This window comes from Syngnathus leptorhynchus, chromosome 4 (assembly GCF_054491065.1).
Source record: "Syngnathus leptorhynchus isolate UIUO chromosome 4, UIUO_Slep, whole genome shotgun sequence".
Lineage (NCBI taxonomy): Eukaryota > Metazoa > Chordata > Actinopteri > Syngnathiformes > Syngnathidae > Syngnathus > Syngnathus leptorhynchus.
The window spans coordinates 7,349,033-7,375,017 of record NC_141198.1 but is presented as its reverse complement, the minus strand read 5'-3'; the positions used below and the strand labels follow the sequence as shown (position 1 = coordinate 7,375,017).

Genomic DNA, 25,985 nt, shown 5'->3' with positions numbered 1-25,985 from the left:
GGACAGTTTTTCTGTAAAGGGGACAGGGAGACTGATTGGTGTTAAGGAAAACATTCATAGGCCCACGTAAAGAGAGATTTTGAGTAAGTCAAGTCAAGTTTATTTATATAGGCCCATGTAAAGAGAGATTTTGAAGTACAGTACTTGCTAACATGAATAAAATTTTTGATAAAGAACAGTTTCATTGCTTTGGTTCGTTGTGAATTTATAGAACAACAACAACAACAAAACAAGTTTGCATTTTCACAAATTGTTGTGCAATGCCCTCCTTGCAGTGTGAATGATTTAGCCATCACAATGACTGTTGGGTTGGAAATAAAAAACTTTGTTGTTTTGAAAAAATAAATAAATAAATAAATAAATAAATAAATAAATAAAATAAAATATATCATAACCTAGCATTTTTAAGGGTGCACATTCTGTTATTACATCCAATACTAAGAGTACTAGCGAAATAATTTCTCATGCGTATTTGGAGCGCCCTCTTCCATCATCATATGAATCACTGAGAGGGAGAGGGAGAGGGAGAGAGAGAGAGAGAGAGAGAGAGAGAGAGAGAGAGAGAGAGAGAGAGAGAGAGAGAGAGAGAGAGAGAGAGAGAGAGAGAGAGAGAGAGAGTCACAAGACATACATAAAAGCATCTCTTCACATTGTCCTTACTGTTGCTTTGCTTTGGACGAACAAGGTTTGCGCTCCGTGAGACGGACTATCTTTTGACCGGAAGCCACCAGCACCCAAAACTGTGAATCTGCTCCGAAGGCGAATGAAGTGAATCTACAAACTGTCTCGAAGTGAAATGTACTAAATCGGACTGGAAAGCAGGTCACAAACATCCCAATATGCGCGTTGGAGTGCGCTGGCGAATTGTGCCTTTACTTTATTCAGTAGCGTTGTCGTGATGTTCAACACTTCAGGCATTGATCTCGCATTGAACAAGAAAGAAGATATTTCTGAAGTTACTAATGGCACCTGGCAGCTTTTTTACAACGTCCTGCAGAACATCGGCCCCACAACCATGCGGAATGAGTCGTGCGGGGAGCAGCTGCTGAATTTTAGGCGCCCGGAGAAGATCATCATCGGAGTGATGCTGGCCGTCATCACAGCGGTCACGGTGATGGGAAACACGCTGGTCGTAATCGCGGTGTGCGTGGTGAAGAAATTACGGCAGCCTTCAAACTACCTCCTGGTGTCCTTAGCCGTGGCTGACTTGTCCGTGGCCATAGTAGTGATGCCATTTGTTATAGTGACTGACCTCACCGGGGGCAAGTGGCTTTTTGGCGAGGTCTTTTGCAACATCTTCATCGGCATGGATGTAATGTGCTGCACGGCGTCCATCATGACCCTCTGTGTGATCAGCGTGGACAGGTACAGTACGTCACGAAAAGTAAATTGCTTATATGCGCGCGCCTGCCTTAAAGAATCCGACCTGAGCACAAGTTGGACTCAATGAACAGCTTACACTGTGGAAGTGAGTAATTAACCAAATTTCATCCGCCAATAATGAGCTGGGAGTCAAATGCATCTAATAACGGGGCATTTGGCGCCGGGGGGCAAAATTCAGATCAGCAGATATTCTACTTGCTACACTCACTGGAGCAGCAAATGCACACGCACACTCATTAATTTACCGTACACTTAATTAATCTGCTTGACCAGAGGCGTGGGAAGTGTAATTTGGATCAACTGCAGGAGTCTGAACTTTTAAAGCAAATTTCACCTATGCACTCAGGACATACTGTATGGATCCCCAGCATTTCCAATTCATGATATGGATTGAATTTTGTCAGTGCCAAAACAACTTAATTATTTTTGGCGATGAGTATAGGATACTTAGATGCTTTCAGTTATTGGGGAAGTGGTGGGTCTGCCTATGACAAATGAGTATGCCCTCCCTGTTAAAATTGTCATGAAAAAGTCAAGGTAATGGTATTTCATCTATTCTTCCGCAAGACAAATTTAAATGTAATAACAGTTGCATGAAACTCTGAGTGATACAGTATGTTAAAGGTTTGCACTCATTCCTTATAGTCAGACAATGAGTTCTTCTTTTATAGTTCATACTATGTATATATTATGGAACCAATGAACATCGTTATCTTCCCTTGTAGAATAGATTGCATTTATTTATGCATTTATTTTTAGCACGAGTGAATTTATATAACACCTGGCCTCTTTTTGCTAATACTACGTATCACGTTATGCGATATGGCTCAATACTACATGAAACGAGAAACATCACTGAATAAACTTAGAGCGAGTAAGCATCTGTTATCAGAAAAATCCAAGTTTTCGTACTTAGAACACACTAGAATTAACTTTCACCAATTGTGTTGAACAGTACAGTCATCTCAATGAAACAAATGAGAGTGGAGTTAACGTTACAATCAAAGCAGCACTCAGAGAATTTTCTGAGGTATGGTGAATACTGATGATAGGATAGCTGTTTTGAATGTGATTGAAGACTTACGTAGACTTCGAAAAAGGAATCTGCAGGATATGGGTTGGTCAGGATTCTAGAAATGTTGACTGTCTCAATGAGGAAGCTAATGCTATCTTTTGACATCATGGAGCCAGAAGCATAGGCCCAATAAATATTTAATCCCACAGGTTTATAAGGATGTTCTCCGAGAGACCACTCAGGTGGAATTCAGTATCTCTGACCTTTCCCGCCCAAAATCTAATCAGTGACATATAACACCACAAAGACCGATGAAAAATAGCAAACTGTGGGCTCAGTTATGGGCAGAGGTGGGCACTTTACCCAATTTTGGCGGTCGGTCATCTATCCTTCGTTGCTGTCCTCAGTCAAGACTTGATTAGCATCCAGGTAATAGGACTGCATGCCTTCAAAGAGTTTCCCTCCTCTGCCTTCTGGAACATGATTGCTGGAATAGTTACATTTGGCTCTAATTCAACAAACATGATAAAATGATAACAACAATGAAATGAATGGTGACATATTATTGATAACATGGTTAACAAACAAAACTCAACATTCCCTTCTGTTTAGTGTACCGACGAGATGAGCGATCACTGAAAATGGAAGCCACCAATATAATTGCTAGATCGCCAATTTTGTCTTGTAAATGGGCATTGTTTGTGGCCATGTTCAACAACAAAATTGGTTTTACTTTAATGATATCGTTAGACATATTAATAGGACAGCAGGAACACTGATAGCTGATGACAACTCACCAGAATAGGCGTTTGAAAAGTCACCAAACCCCTCTTGTTGAAACCAGAGGCTTCGATCTTTTTTCCGAACTCTGTAATTCAAAAATAAAAATTTCCAACAGACAAATGGCCCTTAATCAATCCCATACAAAGTGTATCCCACATTAGATGGACTAACTTTTTTTTCTTTTCGGCAAAGGAGGGTTCCCTCAGCAGGTCTGACATGGGTCAAGGTAAAGGTTGGCTTTGGGTGGCTGATTAGTCAAGTTGCCTTCTTTACCAGATTAATTTGTGTCTATAAAGAAGGGAAGGAGCTGGTATGCTGTGCATGGATATGCTTGCTGAAGGACAGGGCAGTGTTACAATACAACCACAGATAAGAAAATGCACTGTTCAGTTAGGTTTAACCTTTTGGCTGATTGGTCAGTCTCTGGGATACTAGGTTTCAAGATCCAGGTTTGAAAACTCTCAAATTGCGATGCTATTCTATATTTGCATCCATTTTACTATGTTGAAAAAAACTTTTAAGACTGTAGCAGACCAATTGATAAGGGAATTCCAGATACATTTGCATTAAAAAGACTAAAACATGTCTAAATATTTGAATGGAAAGACTATTTTCATACCCATGTTTTAATGAACAATGTTTTTGAACTTTTTGTCTTACAGAGAAATCTTGACCCCCCCCCAACACACACACACACACACACACACACACACACACACACACACACACACACACACACACACACACACACACACACACACACACACGCACACACACACACACACGCACACACACAAAAACAACAACATATTTTGCATTAGCAAATGGTTCTGGATAGAAATGCTGCCCTTCGAGAAGAACTCTTTCGGAACCTTAACTTCTAAGCAATTTATTTATATGATACACTCTCATGGCATTTATATTTCAATATAAAATCCGATTCATGATGTCATAATGTTGATGGCCCCATATGGATGAGTAATTCATTAACCTCTGTCGCTTAAGTTAAGATTCAGTTGCATAATTGAAATGATTGTTTCTGTCTGTGTATGTTATAAAGAGAAAAGATGAAGTCATTCACATTGCATGCATGAATTTTAAGATTGAGCTGTATTAGGACACCCTCCCACAAGATAAAATGTGTTTTGGCTTCACTATTTTTTTTACAAGTTCCCTGAGTGTAATATGTACACATTCAATAATTCAAAAGTCAACATGAATGATTTATTCAAAACGGTGGGAAGAGAGGGTGCATTCCTGTAGTTCCTTGGATGTCTTAGGAAAGTCAAACTGAAGGAATGAAGGCGCTAACGTTGGAGTTTGGATGATAAAATAGATCATATATAAATATGAGTAACTGTAAAAGTTGACTGTGGCATGGGAAATCAAACAAACAACTATTTCAGTGAGAAGCAATGTTCACATTTCTAAGAATTTGTGAGGTGAGTTTGTCCCTGCAGAAAGTGCAGCTGGGGAATATTCACCCGCTCACACACGCGCAAGGACACGCACGCACGGACTGGCACGCACGCACTCACGGACGCGCGCACACACACGCACACACACATGACCTGACATTGCTGATGCATCCTCAGGTAATGTGATGTGACGCCCAAGCTCTGCTCTCGGGGCACTTTTCCCTTCCAACTTCCACCTTGTGTAGGACTGGATATTTCCTACAGGACTAGCATGATCAGATCAAAGGAAGTTCATGTTTGGGAAGGAATTCTTTGAAAAATCCAGAGTGCACGTTCTTGTCAGGAAATACTACAATATTTGAGAATCCCATGATCACAAGCATAGTTAATCCAACAAACCATTCTGAGTATTTTATGATGACTACAAACAATTTTAATCTTCTAAGAGGAAACAAAATAAAATTCCATTTAGTGTATGCCTGTGAGCTTGGGGCAATCACTTGCAAAGTTTTGACAATGAAAATATTTCAGAAATCACAAAAGACATATGGTGTGAGAATTTGGTTAGTTAATCATTTGTAAGTGCTGCTTGTACAACCAACTGCAGCTCTTTGTGTCCTGTTTGATTACCTGTTAGACATTTATTACAAAACAATCTGAAGGCAGATTGTAGGCTACATGTGCTTGGGTGTGCGTGTGAAGTGGTTTTAAAATAGAAAATGAAAAGGTCTAAAACCAAAAATGTACAATGAAACTTCTGATAATCTGGTTTGGGATGCTGCTCCTGGTGGCTCTTTTATTTCAAGACATTTTACTGTCATGGAAATAGAATGGTCAAACATATATTGTATCATTCTTCATTATGATGTTCATTTGGAAATTCAAAAACCAAAACAGTCTCAACTCTAATGACATACAACAGATGATGTGGTTTTATTGTTGACATTCTTGAGTGGAAAAAGAATGTGAGTATCTATCTACTGGTGATTCTTTTTCTGGTTTTGACACTCATCCCGCTAACCAAGGCAAAACACTTGTTCTCATGTCTCAGTGTCAAGAGAAAAAAATGAAATTTCCGGCCACAAGTCAGGTGAATGCTCCCTTCCATTTCAAGATTTCTCTCAGTTCACACAACTTGCTATAAAAATATCCAAACTGAATGATTTGTCCAAATCACCTGTTATCTGTTTTTTTCCCCCCATTTTTTATTTGTGCACGAAATCATTTTGCATTTGTGCACAAAATCTGAAAACGAGTCTCCTTTTTTCCCTCCATTTTAAGTTTTGGAACAAATATTAAGAAAAGAAGTAATTATTTCATTTTTTCAGTTTCTGTTTTGTTCTGAAAAAAGCAATAAACAAATGATACATTTTCTTAGCAGAACAAAAACAAAAGAAACAAGATTAAGTCCATGAAAGGTATAATCTTGCAGTGGTATAATTACGAAGTGGTAAAAAAAACTCAAAAGACTCAATACGACAGTCTCAATATGACACCAATTTATCTTGAAAATATCCTGGGAAAGTGGTGCAGACATCTGTCTCACAAGTTTCTGTATGTCAATCAGCTGAATAAATCAGAAACACGTGTTGTCTCATGACACATGACCATCCAATTTGTATTTTACGTTTTATTTTTTGGCTGCATTTTATTGCTGTCTGTATTGTGATTCATTTCAATCAAAATTATCCATCCGCTCTAATCTGTAACCTCTTGAACGCACCACACAACTGAAAATGAGACCAGGAAGGAATTTGGGATTTTCAAGTGTTTGTGAGCAAAAAAAAAATAATAAATAAATAAATATATATATTTTTTTAACAAAATAAAAAAATATATATGTAGCTACACCACAAGCAGCAGCAGGATGGGAATGTTTCACTCTCTTGACATGGAGGATGATGGATTTTTAATAACGGGCAAGCTGATAGTGATCAGAGCTATACTTTACTATTGTCTACTTGCCACTCTATTTATTCAACAATCTCCAGAGACAGGAAAAATAAAAAGGGGGAAGTGCTGAGTGACTTTAGTGTTGCATAAATCAAGCTTCAAGTTCAGCATTATAATGTCGTGATCCATTATTAGTCGATACTAAACAAGAGGCCAATAAACAGTTACAAATCAGAAAGATAATAGGCTTTGTGTTGACTTCTTGTTCCTCTGGGACTTAGAAAAAGAATGTTGCCATAAATAATTGGTTGTTCACTTTTAAGATGTCACACATATTTGATCGCAACTTAGTGTGGGCTGATATGAATAACATTTGCACATATTTAAAGCAATTAGGAATGTAAGGGGAAACAGTTACTCCAAATTGTATATTTGCTATCTTTGCTTTGGATGTGAAACATGGTAATCTTTAGCACCGACTGCAGTTTGTATTCCGATGGGGAATTCAATATTGTTATGATGCTGACATCAATTGTCAATTGCGCTTGTGGAAGACAGTGTGCCTCAGAATTGACCTGCAATTGAGTTGATATACGATATGCAGCGGTAGTCTTTTAGATGTACAATACAAATACCCCACTTTGGTCTGGAGTAATGGCAAATATACAGTCTATTAGTAGTTAAGAAGTGGGAAAATTATGATATACCCTAAGCCAGTGGTCCCCAACCTTTTTTGCACCAAGAACCAGATATATTTTCGGCCTTAAAGGTGTGGTGAATAAATACAACGAAATAAATGATATGGCTGGCGTAAAAACAATGGTACAATATAATAATAATTATGAATCCGCTGTGTACTCCTATGCAACTTTACTAGCTGTATCCTCATAATATCACACCAACAACATAACGTTATGTTCAGGTCGCAGAGAGATTTAAAAATAAAAAAATAGACTTGGATAAATGAAACGGAAATAATGCAAATTATTTATTCCTTCTTGAGCGGTCCGGTACCAAATGATCCACGGACTGGTACCGGTCTACGGCTCGGGGGTTGGGGACCACTGCTCTAAGCTATAACGATAATGACTACCAAGATGTTTTTCAGTCAGGACAGTTGACCAAGTAACAGTTTACTAACGGGACCCCTTGATGAGATTGTTTGCTGTAGAAGCAATGGCGGATACTGATACCAAGTGATTTTAGGTTAAAAAAATCATGTTAGTTTAAATTGCCTCTCCTATCAAATAACACTTAATATGCAAATTCAACTTTTTCTTGAGTTCTCAACTGTCCCATACTATCTTCAATGGAAACATACCTGGATTGTCGTAATGAATGTTGCAATATTGCTATAGAATCCCACATTTTTCATATTAAATCGTTGACTTTTTTTGAGTGGCATTGCGTAATGGTATGACATGTCTGGGTCATCACACAACACAATGTATTCACACCTAAAAAAGATCCACTGCGGCAAGTCGCAGTGTTTTGCTCGGCTACTCTTATCTACAAGGAGCTCGTAGTGCTTTTTCTGTCACTTCATTCACACATACTGCATCACCGCTTTGGCATTGAAAGCTCTCTCACAGAACGTCGGCAGTCTGGTGAAATGGAGGGAGAGCAAACAAGCGTCAGATGGCTGCGGTGTCTGTAACGGGGTGGAGAAATTGAGGGCAATTATGTATTGTGGAACCAAGTCATGGAGGGGTCTTCTATATCAGTAGGAGCAGTGGAGCCCCTGTAAACTAATACAGGACAATTGTCACTCATTACATGAGATACCTACAGACAAACTGTAGTTGTCTATTGAGTTTTTCCTTGCCCTTTTGGGAGCCCAAGATCAGGGGATGCTTTGAGAATAATTGTCAATTGATTGTCTATGTGAAGCCCTTTGAGACTGCTTGTGATTCAGGGCTATACAAATAAACTTGACTTGACTTGACTTGACTATTAATTTTGTCGACCCTATTTCCCATTTTACATGTACTAGCTGGAATTAATCAATTTAATCTTCGGGTCAAATTATGTTCAACCATGCAAAACGCAGTGTGGGTCATTTTCCAAAAGGAAGATGCGGTACATATTATGATAACAAAAATCTTTTTTTTTTTTTTTTAACACAACTGATATCTGTCTTGACTGTTGTTCTCGTGAAAGGCATTGAAAATTGTTGAACGTGTTCAAGGTTCTCCGGGACTTATTATGGTCCCCAATTTTGTTGTTTATGAGCAATTCTTCTTTGAATTAACGAGTGTAATTATTTTAGTTCAATTTTGAACAAATTAACTTGTAATTGTTATAGACAGCATTATTTTCGGTCCATATTGTTCAAAGAGCAGAAAAGAAACAAAAAAAAAATGCAATTTTCCGGTTTAGCTAATTTCCATCTATTTACTCAGTGTCCGATAACATGTCATTTTCTCAATGTTTCACCTCTCTTTAAATATGTATCTTTAGCATCTAGATCACTGATAGTGTAGTGGTGCAAAGAGCTGACTTTGGTACAGCCAGTGTGGGATTGATTTCCACTCTGCAACTGTATAATTAAATGTCCTGCCACAGTAACTGGGACATGTGAAAGACTAATCCGATTTTCAATTGATCGAAGCGTATACTTGCAGGAGTAATCTGATTTACGATCGAATAGTCTGGTTGTGTTAATCCACGTTTAAACAGTTGATCAAGGTCAGAATAAAGTGTTTGCACGTAAAGTGTTCTGCAACCTGTTTTTAATAAGTTTAATGAAATAGTTGGCTCTCTCAAGTGTTTTGATTGCAACTTGTAGTTAAATCATTTGTAGCCAACATTTTTATTTGTCATTGTATTAATATGACAAAATATGCCTGTTTGTCATTATATTAATGCATAGCTAAAACATTTACTGTGCATGCATCTTAATGTCATTTTTCAGAAATAAACAATGCTGTACTCATCTGTCTCTTACCCAAAGTCAGCTGAACTAAAAAAGGCTCCACGTGCAACACTAATAAGAGTCCAAGCCCTTTAGAAAAGCAATGGATAAAGAAAACATTGGTAACTCCCAACCTCTCATTTTTGGTCACTATTTAGAATTCGTCATATGGCCGAACCTCACTGAGGCCTTGGTTTGATTTTAATAGTGGCAGGCTGACAGAGCACCTCTAAACGCTTCTAAACATCACAATATTTTGAATGTAGTCACAGACATTTTATGACGAGTGAATCATAGATTACATCTTAAGATGGCATGCATCTAAAGTATTTATGAGCAACTGCTCCGAACCGGTTTATCCAGCTACAAGACGATTTAGATAAGAAAGTCCACAACAAATTGGTGAGCTGCCAATCTTCGGGATGAAAGCCACCTACGTTGTATATGTCAACATCCATCTATGTATGATGTGTTGAAAGCTCTATCTCACATTCTCCCTTCTTTGAGGTAATACAAAATCTGTGATTTGACCGTTCAGGTCTTAAGCACCGTCTACTGGATCTGAGTCAGAGTATTTTAGTGCATTTCAAACAACCAAGTGAGCATGTATTAAAGTCTACAAGAGGAAAGAACAAAATACGCTTTTTTTGAATTTACGTTCATTTTTGGAAAGACTGTTATAAAGTCAGCCATATTCTACAATTTCTTACTGGACATTAAGCAGCCTACAATTTTACAAAGCTTTATTTTCTCCAATCAGCAAAAATCTCTTGAATTGGATAGGTTGTGCATATTTTGCATGTCCATTACCAAAGGCAGTGATGTAATAGAATAGTACAGTAGTATAATTTGAGGTATTTTGATGATAGCATGTCACGGACAGTTAAAGTAATTTAATGTATAATGGAATCATTTTTTACTGCCAATATGTCCAGTTTAATGACCTCATTTATAACCATGTCGACATTTATTTTCAATGACCAAAGCTAATGACGGTGGCTGCGTAGCTGCACAAGCAAATCAGTGTTTAGTTATTCCAAATGAAGGGTGTAACAAAAACTCATTTAAATGGGAAAATGTATGTTGTTCTAAAAAAATGCAAGTGCATTGAATTGAATCCATCTTATCTTTTATTGGAGAGGTACTGAATATCTTTGAAGGAAATGCCACATTTTAAACTGTCGAGTTCATTGATATGTGTTGTCCCTGCGGATGCAGAGGTATCGGGTCAGTAGACGGCAAAGCGCTGTTCATTCTAGCACTAACTGTTACATGGCATCCAGTGGTCCACGAAGCATCCGCACAGGCACCATTCCTGTTGCACCTTGCAGTTTAGTCAAATAGTTGTTTTAGACCAGATTGCATTGCTACAATCATCATCAATATAAGAATTGTTGATGGGTACAAGTGTTGTACGTGAGAATCTGGATAGCTCTAAGCAATGTTTTAAGAGGCTTGTAAGTATTTGAAATGTGATCCAAGTGTTCTGGAATTAAATTCTTGGTTTAAAGCAGTGCTTCTCAACCAGAGTGGTGCATGGAAACATTTATTAATTTATTTTCAAGGTGTCAGTCAATTCATAGGCCTGTCAATAAAATGGTATTTGTGCGCTTGTGCTACAACTTGTTATACTGAGGAGACAAAAATCTTGTGGTCTTATTAAAGCTCAGATGAGTGATAGAGAATAAAAATGCTATAGTGGATCTGATTATTATTCTTGTTCGGTGTTTTGTATTTTTATATTGTTTATACTTGTATTGTTTATTTTCATGATTAACTTGAGTCAAAAATAAGACAATGTCTGAGATGAAATAAAATTACTCATTTGATAGTTACAGCAGCTTTGCACAAATTAATACACAAAACATTGTGAAGGAGTATGAAGGAAAAAAACAATTATATTTCAATTTACAACTCAATTTAAATCTAATTACTCCCTGGCAATGATCAGGAAGGACAGTATATTTACAATGCATGTGCAAACATCTATAGTCTAGATTGTTTTCACATGTATTTGCAATTTATCGTTGGTGGGGGTCTGCAATTTATGTGGCAATCTAGCTTTCATGACAGTTATGGCATTGCCAAAAGAACAAAAGATAAGGTGACCTAAATGGCCAATAACTTGTACACAATATATATATGTAATTTGGGGCATCAATAATTTGCTCAGGTTTGCCATTTGTGGTCGGGTTTGGTCCAAATGTTCACTGTATCCACAACTTTCCGTGCACAAACACGAGTTCATCTTAAACAAGCAAGCATATGCCATTGCCTCAGAGCAAATTTCAAAGAATAAATGAAATGGCTTATTCATCTATAAATTTTGCATTAATACTGAATATTCCTGCAAGGAACTAAAATCCCCTATCACTTCAACTTTGCATCCCAACACTAAGTCACCAAATCCATTAAAACAGTAACATCATAACAGAATACGTGTCTTTGAATAAAGACATGAATTTGAATAAAATGTCTTTGAATAAAGTATTTGTGCTACAGGCGAATATGCAGGAGTTAGCAAGGACGTCTAACTGTTTCCTTGTCATGATAATATCAGAGTGGCAGTGTGAAGTACCCCTTCCTTTTTGTTGCTATCCCTTTGGTCAAAGAAAAACCTGAAAACTAAATAAGCTTAGACTAGAGGAACTCTTCATGTCTACCCAATTTATTCCTGACCTTTAAGGAAAGATGTTGAGCAAAGGAAGACAAAGGCATCTTGCCAGCAGTGGTTCAAATAGCAACCTACAAGTCATTATTTTGTAGGACACCAAAAGGACATAGGATTGGAGTATTACATTCCACTCAGAAATATAATGTCAAATGTAGAGCTTACAAGGCATTTAGGGGGCAATCAATTGACATCAACTATATAAAATGTATAAAAGAAAAAAAAAAAGATTGTCAGTTTTACAGTCTGGGTGATATTTCGGTAATATTGTTTATTGTGGTCATATTTAGGAGTAGAGTAGAAATAAACAGAAAATGTTGGTGGAGTTTTCCTTGTTTTGGTATTTTGTTAGACTTTAATCAGGTAGAATTGGGTGGAATGAAGCTTTTGCGCCTCTGTGCACCATTGTGGGATGGTAGTAGTCTTTTCCCTGCCAATCTTAGCACCAAACCACCTTTGCATCAAAATCAGAGTGATTGCAGTTTGCCCGAGTATGCAGGTAAGATTCTTAGATTGAGCATAACAAAATACATTAAACTTCCTATGATTTTATACGAGATGCCATAAATATGGAGATGGAATCTATGTCCCTGTCAAAGCACTGTTTACTCTCACCAAACATACTATGACTGATGACATGAATTTCAGTACAAGAGCGAATGTTTATCCCTGCTCTGTGTAGCGAGAAAAATGAATTCATTCATAGTTACTCAGCTTGCAACACACACTGTCACATTTCCACATACACCAGTTTGAAAGATTACTGGCAAATAGCGAAACATCATAGACGAGTAAACACAGCTGTTACAACAGTCAAATAACATTGACGATACTGATCCAATTTAGTAAAGGTCACTGAAAGTAAGACAGTAAACTTAATGATGGATAAGCAGGTAAGATTATAATAATGTATTGACTTTTTTATACCTAGTTCTATATTTAGTGCATCAAATGTGCAATTTCAGGGCAGCGTTGGGCAAATTACTTGAAAGCATTTAATACATACAGTAAAGTGATGTAGCAAAATGGAGTCATTGACGATCAGATTACGTAAATAATTAATTGATTATTAATTAATTCAATTATTTAATTAATGCTGGTGGAATTCTACGATATGCAATACACTCAAACGCCACTAAGGGCACTACGTTCTTTTCTTAAAGATTAAAATCCAAAAAGAGTGAAATCAGTCATTGATTAGAAGGCTGCTACAGTTAAATTATTTTGAGTTTGTTTTGAAAACTTGGAGTTTAATAACTTTTGTTTAAACACACACAAAGACAATCCCCAATACAGCTTTACGAACATTTATTCTCTTAAGCTACTTCGGAATTGCAAGGAATACGTCATGAGAAAAACTAATAACAGTGGAAAAGAATAACAAAGAATGAGAATATCAAAGGATAAACAAGATAATAAAAGCAACTCAAAGTAAACGATCTTGTGGGTTCTTTGGCACTCTCTTTGAGAATAACGATGTTTTTTTGACCTGGTTGCATGCCAGGTTGTATATCACCTTGACTGCTTTAAAAAGCATGCTAATTAGTTGAACTAGCTTTCAAAGAACCTTGTTAAAGAGGCAAACAAACAGTCCCCTCACTGAGCAAACAAACAGTGCCCTCACTGATCAAACAACAAACTAAGGATACAAAAAAAATGGACAGGTCTCTCAATGTTGAATTGGAGATTGAAATATCAATGCTCTCGACAGTACATCTTAAAACAATGATTAAATGTTAACTCTGTGACATGCACATAAATCAGTATGCATCTCTCCTTTGACTCATAGAGGACTCCTCCACAAGAGGGTGCAAATTCCCCCTATAAAGCTTATGAAATGACAAGTACATAAGTATTCACACCATTTTGCTCAATACTTTATTTTATTCAATTATAAATGCACCTTTGGCAGTAATAATGCCCTCAAGTCTTTTTGAATATGATACCACAAGCTTGGCAGAACCAAAGTATCTTTAGGCATTTCTGCCCATTTCTCTTTCCATCACCCTTCAAGCGCCATCAAGTTGGATGCCATTTTCAGAACTTTCAATGGATGTTTGATCGGATTCAAGTCTGTCCTCTGGCGGGGCCATTCATGGCCATTCACAGAGTTGCACTGAAGACACTCCCGTGTAATCTTGACTGTGTGCGTTGTCCTGTCTGAAGATAAATCTTTGCTTTAGTCTGACGTCCTGAGCACTCTAGAGCAGATTTTTAGGATTTCTCTGTACATTGCTGCATTAATCTTTCCCTGAATCTTGACTAGCCTCCCAGTTCCTAATGCTGAAAATCATCTCTACACCATGATGCTCCCATCAAAGCAGCATAATTTTTTTTAATACAGTCCTGTCTCCAAGGTCTACAGACATTACTTTGACTACATGCTTGCTTTTTACTCTGATATACACTGTCACCTGTGGGAACTTTTAAGACAGGTGTAGGCTTTACTTACTAACTTTTTCCACTGCCTGAGATGTTTGTGGGTTTACCAGTTCAATAATTCGGTGGCGGTGCCTTGCCAGCTGTCCCAGCTGGACCGACTCCCATTGATAAATGTTGCCTCGTTCCCACGTCAGCATCAGTTCTGAATGACTCCCGGCCAGCAATAAATCCAGCTGGATTGACACCATCAACAAATATGATAGTTTTTCACAGCGAACTCAGCAGCCACTATGGTCCTGTATTCTTCATCACTGTCAAAATATAAGTAGAATTATCTACCACCTGAATGTATTTTTCATTTTGATGTAAGTTATAATTCAATAAATTGCAATTTTGCAGACTTTGTCTTGCATGGTCTTCTTGGGGAGCAAATATGTTTGAACACTGAACATGGGTCAATGTTCTTGGTCTTGGAAAAGGTTTGTGAATCTACCCACCTCATTCCTGATGGCTCTGATGGAGGAACAATTAAGGGGTCGACTCCCTGTTAGACACCTGAGCTAGCAGTGAGCCATTTGTTACATCTGCTTCAATTTCCCGGAGTATTTTATTTGAACTTTCTTTCCTTTTGTAAGGATCATAAACCCCAATAGCATTTAAAAGTGTTTGGCACAGCTTGGGAATGTGTTATATATAAGATGTTAGCGGTAGTCTTGACAACCAGAAAAAGTTAATTCTGTGGCTACAAGAGCAATCTTGTGAACATACAACTTGAACTGAGGAGAGAATGTTGAGAATCGATACAGTTTCCGGCATCTACCTAGGGATGAGGTACACTGAATGATTAGGCTTAAAATTTTTTTGAGATCACTTAAACTTTTTGATTATGCCCCTTTCATTGTCATTGGTTCTTTGTCACCTAAAGATTGAGAATACTGACTCAAACAACACCAGGTATGATTTCATGTGTATGGGGCTCATCAGTATTCACCTAAAAATACAATAATTTCAGCATACCTATTTTTTTTATGCCAATGAATGACGGTGAGAACAGATCTAGGTTCCAAAATGTGATGACTACAAATAACAAAAACATTCATGCATGCACATACATAAAGTTTTATTGCAATGCTGCTTAGTGCTACGTTAGCTGGTACCTGAATGTGTTGAATTTGTGTTAACAGATGTTGAAAGAAGTTTCCTTTTGGGATTTTACTGGAACCACTGAAACATAACTGTTGTGTGACAGAGAATTGGCAAACATTTTTGAAAAGTATGTCCATGGGTCTTCACAAATTGTTCCTATCTCTGACCCGCTTCTGCCATTGTAACCAGCTGTGTGTGTTCTACCTCAATCTGGTTCAACCCGGAACTTCATAAACTTAAGAAACACCTTCGACAGCTAGAACGATTGTGCAAGAAAACCGCTCTCACAGTCCATGCCCTCGCTTACAAAGACCTTATACATCACTATAAATCAGCCCTTAACAAAGCCCGCTCATCTTATTACTCTGGTATCATCCACTCTGGTTCTTCAAACCCACGTTTCCTGTTTTCGACCATAAACAAACTCCTCAAACCCCACGACAACACTTCATCATCATTCACCCCAGAGAAATATGACACGCTTTTGTCAATTTTCAACTCTAAAATAGAAAACATCTACCACCAGCTCGCATCCTTCCCCTCTACAGACCCCACAACCTAAACTCACATTCTTTTCATCATCTGTCCCAAGGATTTAGTTTATACACCTTGGTCACAATACTGACAGTGATGCTCACAGTGGCTTTTCGAATGCACCTATCACTTTGGCACTAACAGTTGTCACTTATCGCTATTGTTGTGAGAGACAGTAAAAAGGTGATAGGAGGGTTTGCAGGACAGGTGGTAAGCCTCGTTGCAAAGAGTATAAAATACTCAAATAAAAGATTTCTGCTTTTCAGCTATGAGAAGGTATTACTGAAGCAAAATTCATAAATAGGAATTTATTCCAATTGTTTGATAGATAAATAGATTGATTGATTGATCAATAGTTAATAACTTTGCTACTCATTTTGAGACTGAGCAGAAGAGCTGTTTGCAATATGTTGTCATCATGCGGTGTCGGCAGTCAAATGTGGATCATAGTAAATACACAATGTAAAATGTAGAAAAAAAATCTGAACATATATTTAACAGGCATATCAGTATGGCTTACCAAACCTCAATGGCTGTGGAACAAAAAACTTGCTCTCTTCCTGAGTGAACTGCTCATGCACAAGGAACAAACAGCGTCAGCACACACGTAACGCAGTTACATGACTTGACGCAACACTTATAACAGCACGCTCATATAATGTTTCACAGCCTTTTATACAAGGATGTTGTATCAATGAACAATCTCAATTTTTTTCTTCTTAGACAAACTGAGCATGACAGCCTTTCCCCCTCCCCCCCTCGTAAATTTTTTTTAGGCCACTTCTCATTTTCAAAAGCATATTTTAGCTCTCCCTGATTGCCATTGGAAGTCTCAAGATGAAAAGATGAGTGGAAAGTTTCCATGGGGGAAAAGTAGATGTACTTCCTCACTGCCCTGTTCCTCTTTTTGCTGTTCTAAATTTATCTCACTGCCACCCAAACCAACCACAGCTTGGTAAATATTTCACCGCGTATTCCTTCTCAGACATAAAAGGTTTGAGAGATACCCTCAGAGACAGGAGGCTGTTGCACACTATGGCCGATTATAGTGTTATGGTGCAGAAAATAATTTACTTCACTGTGCCCTAGCTGGTAGTCCAGTGGAAGTAATGAAATTCTCCATTAGTTTGGCCACACTGTTGGTCTGTGACAGCAGAATCCCGGAGGCTTCTACATGAATACGTCCCAATTACTCCTGACATACCTAAAAAAGAAAAATCACTTTTCTATTCTGTCCAGACTGCCTGTGTCTAGGGGCAGCTTGGCTCAGGATGTTGAATGTGCTCTCAATCCGCAACCTTGGGGTTGAGGGTATGACTCTGTGGCTGCATAAAAGTAGCGTTTAACAAGACGCCGAGCTCTCACGCTCCTCATGTTGCATCATCGTTGTGTAAATTACTCTCTTTCAATGACAACATAATCCAAAATTCCAAGAGTATTGAAACAATGCAATCAATTACTTTATTCATGCTGTAAACTCAATAATACATTTGGGTTCAACATCAAAAAAATCAATAAGGGACAGAAGATTTTGGGCCCTATTTTTGCACCCAGCGCAAGTCTATCGTTGAGTGTGGTTATCATTGCGCCATTGTGAGAGTGATGGACATAATGACTGAAATGTCACTCTATTGTCCCATTCATAGTTTGATGTCCAACTTGGATGTTTTCAATCTATGTAAAAAAATAAAGCAATCTATCTCACTGTTTCAATAATTTTAGAGAGGAGTATAAGTGCTAATTTATGGCCAGGGCTTGAGCAGAATTATGACATCCCCCTTCGCCATTACTTCACATGATGGCTGCATGTCAAAACTGTCTACAGTGGTTGGATGTTCGTGTCCCAAGCCGACTGCAGATATATCGGATGTCTACATATGAAAGGGGCCTGCATTGGATTTGGGGGAAAAAAAAGGATTGTACCGTTTGCATTTCCATAAAATGAATCACATATGTACTGTATGACACATATGGGCATAAAAATTGGAACTGACCTGCAGTGTGAACGTAGCTTATGTCTTCATGAACCAATTACAAGTGATTGTGACATTTTAGGTGCAGCAATTCTCATCAAAATGGCCAAAGATGAGTCATAAACACGCACGCACCACGAATGACCACAACCCTCATTAATAAAAAATGGATTCAGGGAGAAGTCTTGCATTACTGAAAATCCATTATGAATCTCCTTGTGTGTATACTTATAACATCCATCCATTTTTCGGAACCACTTATCCTCACGAGGGTCACGGGTGTGCAGGAGCCTTTCCCAGCTGTCTTAGAGTGGTAGGCGGGAGACACCCTGAACCGGTCGTCAGCCAATCACAGGGCACACAAACATGAACATCCATTCATACTCACTACGGACAATTTGGAACGGTCGATTGGCTACCATGCATGTTTTTTGGGATGTGAGAGGAAACCAGAGTACCTGAACTTCCTTTTAAACGGTCACAAATTCCACATCTGACCAGGCTGGCCGACGTTCATTAAGTTTTGTACACTACTGATGCATGGTGCTCATATCTGTATGGATTGTCTCATGCTCCCTTGCCTGTTCCAGAGCAAAAACCACAGAAAATGTAAACGTAAATAAATCTAAACATACTACTTTGGTTCATGACACATTTGATGCTGAATGAAGACTGCTGAGGGCATGCTGCCAAAACACAGTGAGCTGCAATATACACAGTCTTAGCATTTTGCAAATATAGCAGCTATTTTTTCAAGCTTTTGTAAGCTTTCCGGCATCATTGTTTTTTCACACTCCTTCAGCTGCTACTTGAAACCACAGAGCTGCTTACTTGATTGATGGCTCCCTCTTTAGCAGCTACATTTCTCATGGAATGTCATAGAATAAGAGCTAATAGACCGCTTGGCATTTCTAGATTGCCTGATCTCTTCCTGAAACTTTTTTGTTTGAAAGGGCACGATGTGTGTTTGACACAATACTTGCACTAAATCTGAGCCTTTTTTTTTATTTTTTATAATTTGTTGGGTTTTACTTTTTTTTTTTTACAAAAAAAGATGACAGAATATCGACAATGAAGACATTATTCAAATTAACGCAGTGGGTTACATACCAAAGAGCTCAGATCAAATTAAGAGTGACAAAAAAGATGACAGAAATGATTCCAATTAATGCAGTAAGTTACATACCAAGGACCTCAGACCAAATTAAGAGTGACGTACCAGAAATAAGCGTGATGGAATGATGGTCTTTCTTTTCTGAGCACAGCCAATGTTTAATGGTATTTTTGTGTCCCCCCCGCACAGGTATCTGGGAATCACACGACCCCTAACCTACCCAGCACGACAAAATGGTCAGCTCATGGCAAAGATGATCTTGGGCGTGTGGTTGGTGTCAGCATCCATCACTTTGCCCCCCTTCTGTGGCTGGGCCAAAAACGTCCACACGGCCGGCGTGTGCCTCATCAGCCAAGACTTTGGCTACACCATCTATTCCACAGCCGTAGCCTTCTACATCCCTATGCTGGTAATGCTGTTCATGTATTACAAAATCTTCCGGGCAGCCCGCAAAAGTGGTGCCAAACACCGCTTCACTGACCTTTCTCGCCGGGAGCGCCTGGAAACGGTGACTAATGAGGCGCTACGAATGCAAGGCCTAAAGCCTCCTGGTGTGGCAGAGGAGTGCGCCGCCCTGTCCCGACTGCTGAACCGTGAAAGGAGAAACATCTCCATTTTCAAACGAGAGCAGAAAGCGGCCACAACACTGGGGGTTATTGTGGGGGTCTTCACTGTCTGCTGGCTACCATTCTTCATTCTTTCCACTGCGAGGCCCTTCATCTGTGGGGTCGTGTGCAGCTGTGTGCCCATCTGGTTGGAGCGCACGCTGCTCTGGTTAGGTTATGCCAACTCCCTAATGAACCCCTTCATCTATGCCTTCTTCAATCGAGACCTACGCTCCACATATCGTGACCTTCTACGCTGCAGATACCGAAACATCAACCGCCGTCTGTCAGCGGTGGGCGTGCACGAAGCCCTCAAGGTCTAAAGAGGTTTTGCAGCAGACAGCGACTTACAGAGCGAGACACGGTGGTCCTGCGCTTGTACTAGTGTACCTCGTGGATTGTGGCGTCTACGCAGCAGGCCTGTAGATAAAAACACATTCTGACAGAATGTGAGTCACTGTCAGTAGCTCTCCGATCCCACTGAAAAGGCAGATAGACAGCGTTATCATTGCTGTCTCTGTCTGTGTGCGAAGAGACACTCAGCTATGTTATTTTGGAAAAGAAAATCATCGAGTGAACTTTGTGAAATAATCAAGTCGACTGCTTTTGTGCATTTATTGGTGGGTGACAAGCTGTGTGACACAATCAATCATCTTGTGCTCTTCAAAGATAATGGAGGCTAATCAATTTCTGTATACTACAAAAATTTTGTTCAATAAGGAACCTTGGTCGGGCACAAGGCATATTAAGTTCTTCTGTTGAACAAATTCTGTGTATTTTCCCGTGCACTTAAGTATCACTGAATTGCTTCTTTTAGAAGTCATCGTTTGAAAGAGGTTGTTTTACGGAATAAATGATAAAAAAAAAAAAAAAACATTCACAATAATTTAAAGTGTGGTGATGAAAGATGTCATGGATTATACGAGTAAAAATATCTGATTTGTTTGTTTGTTTGTTTGAGTTGAAAGATCGGTCCCATATGCTACTTTTGGATTTTAAATAGTCAAATGTCACCATAAGCGTTCCTTCCATGTTTCACACTGACACACACTTGAATTCTGTCTTGAGTTTTTCCACGACTTGTTACTTTTCACACCACAGTTGTCTTGCTGACCTCAATAAAACAAGTCAACGTATCACTTCAGAGACAATATGATCCAGAGACTGCTCCCACTGGTAGTCAAGAGTGTCCCTAATCTTGTGTGTGAGATGAACCGTCACAACATATCACTCCCATTACAAGTCTTTGGTGACTTGTACAACTTGTCTCACATGCCATCTGTCAAAACAGTGTGTGCTGATTCTACCTCGACTTTTGACGATTCTCTACATTACCTCCGGGCTGATGTGACTCAATATTCTTTTTGTAATCAATCGCTGTTTTTCAATCATGTGATGTGGATCTTAAACTGCCCTCTTTCAGCACTGACATTATATTTAGTGGCAAAGCATCTACAGTATTAACTTTGTAAATAAAGAAATACCCGGTTATAATGTCACTGTGGTCCTGGCCAATTCTCATGTTATTTTGGGTTCAGTTTGGGTTCACACACACACACACATACGCACTCCAAAAAGGCTACGTATATCTTGTTATTCCCACACCAGCTTCTTAAGTGACATTCCCGTCTGAGTGACTTTAGGGTTCATACAGACAAAGGTACACCTAAAGGCTTGCTTGAAGCCTTTTTCAGAAGTGTTTGACAGTGTTTGATTTGTTTGCTCGCACCTACAGTATATATTTAAATCATAGACGGGTGGGTGGGTGACAAATGTCTACCAGTTTCTTGATAAAGCCATTTTGTACTGCACAGCCAGAGGAAGTGGTGTGACTCTGTTTGTTTTGCAGTTTGAGCGGTGCAAGAGCGGTTTTTGAAACCTCCAGGAAGATGGGGCGAATCTCGTTCTAAACCTCAAATTTAGCCTTCATAGCTGAAGGGTGTTGATGCTTTTTTCTTCCAAGAGCCGCATCCTGGAAAATAGAAGGATGCAAGGGCCAATTTGATTTTGTTTTGCAGCTACCTTTGCCACCAGCACTCATTCATACAGAATGGAGAGCTCAGTCTCATACTTTTGGTCATCTCTTTGAGTGAATGGCTCGTCTACTCCGAAGCCCTCCAGCAGCCGCTTATAACCCCCTCTGCGAGACAGCTGGCATGACCGTAAATGACCCCTGGATTGTCGGAAACCATTGCTCTACCGTCAATGTATCCTTGAACTTGCCTAAAAAAAATATGATAAATATGTTGATACATATTCGAACATTACCGTTTTGGGTTACCCATTTTTGTGACTGTTTTAAATGAGCAAAAACACAAATTCTGTGTAATTGTCTATTTGCCACTGAGGATCCTTCGAATCTCAATGAACATTGATCGAAAACCTTTTCAGAGTTTTTTATGGGAAGTAACATAAAAGATGTTTAGTGGGCTGAATGTGAACTATTCTCAACAGAGTGACCCAAAATGAAAATACTGATTCAAAAGTGCCTGAAGTATTTAGTTGGGACTTGTCCTCTGCCAGCGTGTTGACATTTTGCCTGGGAACATGAAATTTCAGTCAGCTTCAGTGCACCTTGTGCAGCCCCGTGACAATGTCCAATCTCCAAGCATCCATGTCAGCAGACATTACACTTGGGGGCATCAGCGGCGCCACATTTCACTTGCAGCGAATGTGGTTTGTATCCTGAGCCTGCTTTGCGTGTGTGACACGGTGCTGAGCTGGCGATGGTGTTGGGAAAATGCGCATGTGATGATTCAGAGGAGGGAAGCAGAATTGAAGCAGATGATTCTTGCCCAAACGAGATGCCATCCAGAAAACATTTGGACAGTGCTGACAATGCAATGCGCACACTCAGTTTGCTGTTTTTTAAATGTGCTTTTGTAATTAAGCGAGGAAGCTTGGATTATTTTTTGGAGAAAGACATCTCTTTTAATTGAATATTGTGTCTTGCACCGAGAGTATGTCACCTCTGCCTTGAAGACACAGGGCTAGATAAGGAGAAGCAATTTGATTTAGACTGTTGGGACAGGAAGGATGCGAGAAGGGTAATACATAACGCTTTCCACTTAAAGGAATGTCAACGGTACATATTCTTCTGGTGCAAATAATTATTTATGACAGCAAAGGCTCCACAAAATGTATATATACTCACATAGTGTATCTAAAAATGTGAGTCACACCACACTTACCTAAACAGTACAAAATGATTTAAAAGGTCAATAGCAAAAAAGCAACGATGCTTGCTTTTTAAATAAAGAGTGCTCGAAAGTGTCATGGTGATGAAAAGAGAATCGAGTTTAACAGAGAAGTGCTTTTTAATTTCTGAGTCACTATTGCAAGCCCAACTGCATACATAAGCAAAGACACAAACACAAACCCATTTCTAGGATAAATTAAACACCCAAGGCTCGGAATGCACCTCAAGCTTCGGTGCTAAGGCTAACAGGTCCTCCATCGTTGTTTTTTTTTCTCCAACATCAGACATACCTGTACATATGTAACGGATGTTTTTCTAAGTTGATAACCCCTTGATCACAAACAGATGCGCCTTCTACAAGTGCATTCAGTCAATATTGTGTTTTAATCCTGGAGGCAACAATATTCCTAAAGGACCCAGAACTATATTCTGATGTGGCTTCTGAACATACGCTCTTGGAACAGCTTGAGTCACTCAAATAAAACTGATACACGCTTACAGTCATCAAGAGCTGTTTCAAAACTGACACTTATGCAACTAGAATACACAAAGCTTGGGGGTAAACATGAGTCTTAGCCCTGACGACAAGAAACATTCAGAACAAGCAATAAAAACGAGTGCAATCTAGTGTCACCTAGAGCCTACTTTAATTTAATCAATAAAGCACTCATGGCGGATAAATATACTCCCCCGTTCTTCAGTTTTAACGGAAATGTGTTTGGCAACAGAGAAAAGTGTATTTGCTGATCGTATTCTGTTTGTCGAGCAACCACATGTCCCACTTATATGGTAACTAGTCAAGCTACATTAACAATATGTTACCGGCAATCACGGTGAGCCCTTTTCAGCCCACCATGGACAAATCAGCATGGGCAAGGGACAATGTGGGAGGAATGGGCGGGAAAACATGATTATATGTGTGCTTCTGAAAGGGGCTGAGCCACAAATTCCCACACTGAATGAGGGTTGCCATTGGAGATGATTATTATTATTTTTTTTTAAATAATTTTGTCCTCATTAGCATATTTGGTATGAGAGTAATCTAAAAGCAGTTCAAAGTAACCATGTTAAATTACTTTAATAATACAGTACTTAGATTACTTTACTACATTTTCAACAAATAGTGCTCACGATATCAGATGCATTTTTCAAATTACGCTCCCAATCCTGAAGGCCGATCACAATTTGAGTGACCGCTGTTAGCCTATACCACTTCCTCCGGGGATGACCTCCATTAAATTAATTTGCAGGCTTCTTATCTGCAAAGTGCCAAATCAAATAATTTATTTTGCCATCTTATTTTTCCTCAAGGCAATATTCTGTAATTAGCTTTAGCTGGAAGGTAAATGCATGCATGCTTTTTAATGTTGCTGACTTCTAAGGAGTTGCACGAGGCCATGCGGACAGTGCACTTCAAAGTGAACGTAATTTCTTTCCTACCCTAGCCATATTTAATTTACTGTCATGTACTCTGGATGCAAGATGTCTACACACCAAGGACGTGTGGTCAGGGCAAAGCCTTCCTATGCCCTCCACTGCATGTGAAGAGTAAACATCAACAACAATAAACACCTCTGTTCAAATTTTAGTGGTATATGTATATTTTTTTTTTCTCTGGAACGAGAAAACACATTTCCAACCTTCCTTCACTATGAATGTCACTATTTATGCCTTCAAACAGGTGAGTAACGACTCATATTAGATCAGATAAAGGGCAACTGCATGTTTTAAAATGATTTGAGGCCTTGAACAGGTAAGAGTCTCTGCATGAAAAGAGATACTGAATGTATTCAGAGAAGAGTTAATCCTCATTGATATCGGAGAACATCTGTATGTACTAAGTGTATTTTAACAATTATATACACAAATTTCCGATGAATAATGTATTCAAAGCAGTGGATTTATTCACTGGTTTATGAGTGTGGTTTACCAGAAATTCTGTAATTCTGTTGTCTTATTTAGATTTTATTGGAAGTTTGTTGTGTTTGATGTGTCCAGTGTATTGCCTGTCAAACGATATTTTGATGTTAGCATTATTTCGCATCTTTTTTCCATTTGCGCTTATGTCAAGTTAATACTTCCTAATGGAGTGGCAACGTAACCTCTAGGACGACAATTGCCCAAACAAAAGGATGCTGTCTGATTTCTATACATCAATTAACCAGGAACAAGAATGGATTGGACTATCTCCTTGCAGATGCTGCCTTGACTGAGGGTGTCTTCCTGGAGTGCTTTATTTGTTTATGGACATCTACCTTTTTTCAAATATATTACGTATTGAGTGTTCAATGTTGCCCACTCTGCATCCATTGCAGCCTAGTCGTCCTGGAAGGGAAATCCTCCCTTTTGCGGTCCCTTCTCAAGGGTTCTCATTTTTCCCCTGTTGGGGTTTTGTGAGTTTTTCCTTGCCCTCCTGGGATTCAAGATCACAGGATGTCGAGAATTAATGTTGGCCATGTGAAGCCCTTTGAGACATGTTTGTGATTAAGCGCTATATTAATAAAAATGACCTTGTGCTCAGATGAGACGAAGGACTACTGAGGTAGGAGTGGGTGACTGGCAGAGTGGAGCAGTGGTGGGCGTCATATATATATATATATATGAAGAAACTTCCTATATATATATGTGTGTATATGTATATAGGTACAAACTTCATATATATATATATATATATATATATATATATATATATATATATATATATATATATATATATATATATATATATATATATATATATGAAGAAACTTCATATATATATATATGTGTGTATATGTATATAGGTACAAACTTAACATAAAAATGATGAAATAAACCGATAACAAAATGAGTGAGATGTTTTTTTAGTTCATAAGTAATGTTAAAAACAATTACTATATATATGGGGTTATTAATATATATATATATATATATATATATATATATATATATATATATATATATATATATATATAT

At 38.6% G+C, this 25,985-nt stretch overlaps 1 protein-coding gene across 1 annotated transcript; it reads left to right on the top strand.

The window, feature by feature from the left end:
* The first annotated feature begins 687 nt into the window (after positions 1-687).
* On the top strand, positions 688-21,282 carry htr7c (5-hydroxytryptamine (serotonin) receptor 7c). The gene is made up of 2 exons (XM_085908824.1): positions 688-1,365; positions 19,416-21,282. Exons 1-2 carry the CDS (start codon positions 899-901, stop codon positions 20,152-20,154), a joined length of 1,206 nt encoding a protein of 401 aa, XP_085764950.1. The 5' UTR covers positions 688-898; the 3' UTR covers positions 20,155-21,282.
* Positions 21,283-25,985: the final 4,703 nt, after the last annotated feature.

Coding starts and splice junctions, on each gene's coding strand:
- htr7c (XM_085908824.1), top strand. CDS start 899: ATGTTCAACACTTCAGGCATTGATCTCGCATTGAACAAGAAAGAAGAT. Junction 1,366..19,415: donor TGTGTGATCAGCGTGGACAG/GTACAGTACGTC, acceptor CCCCCCGCACAG/GTATCTGGGAATCACACGAC.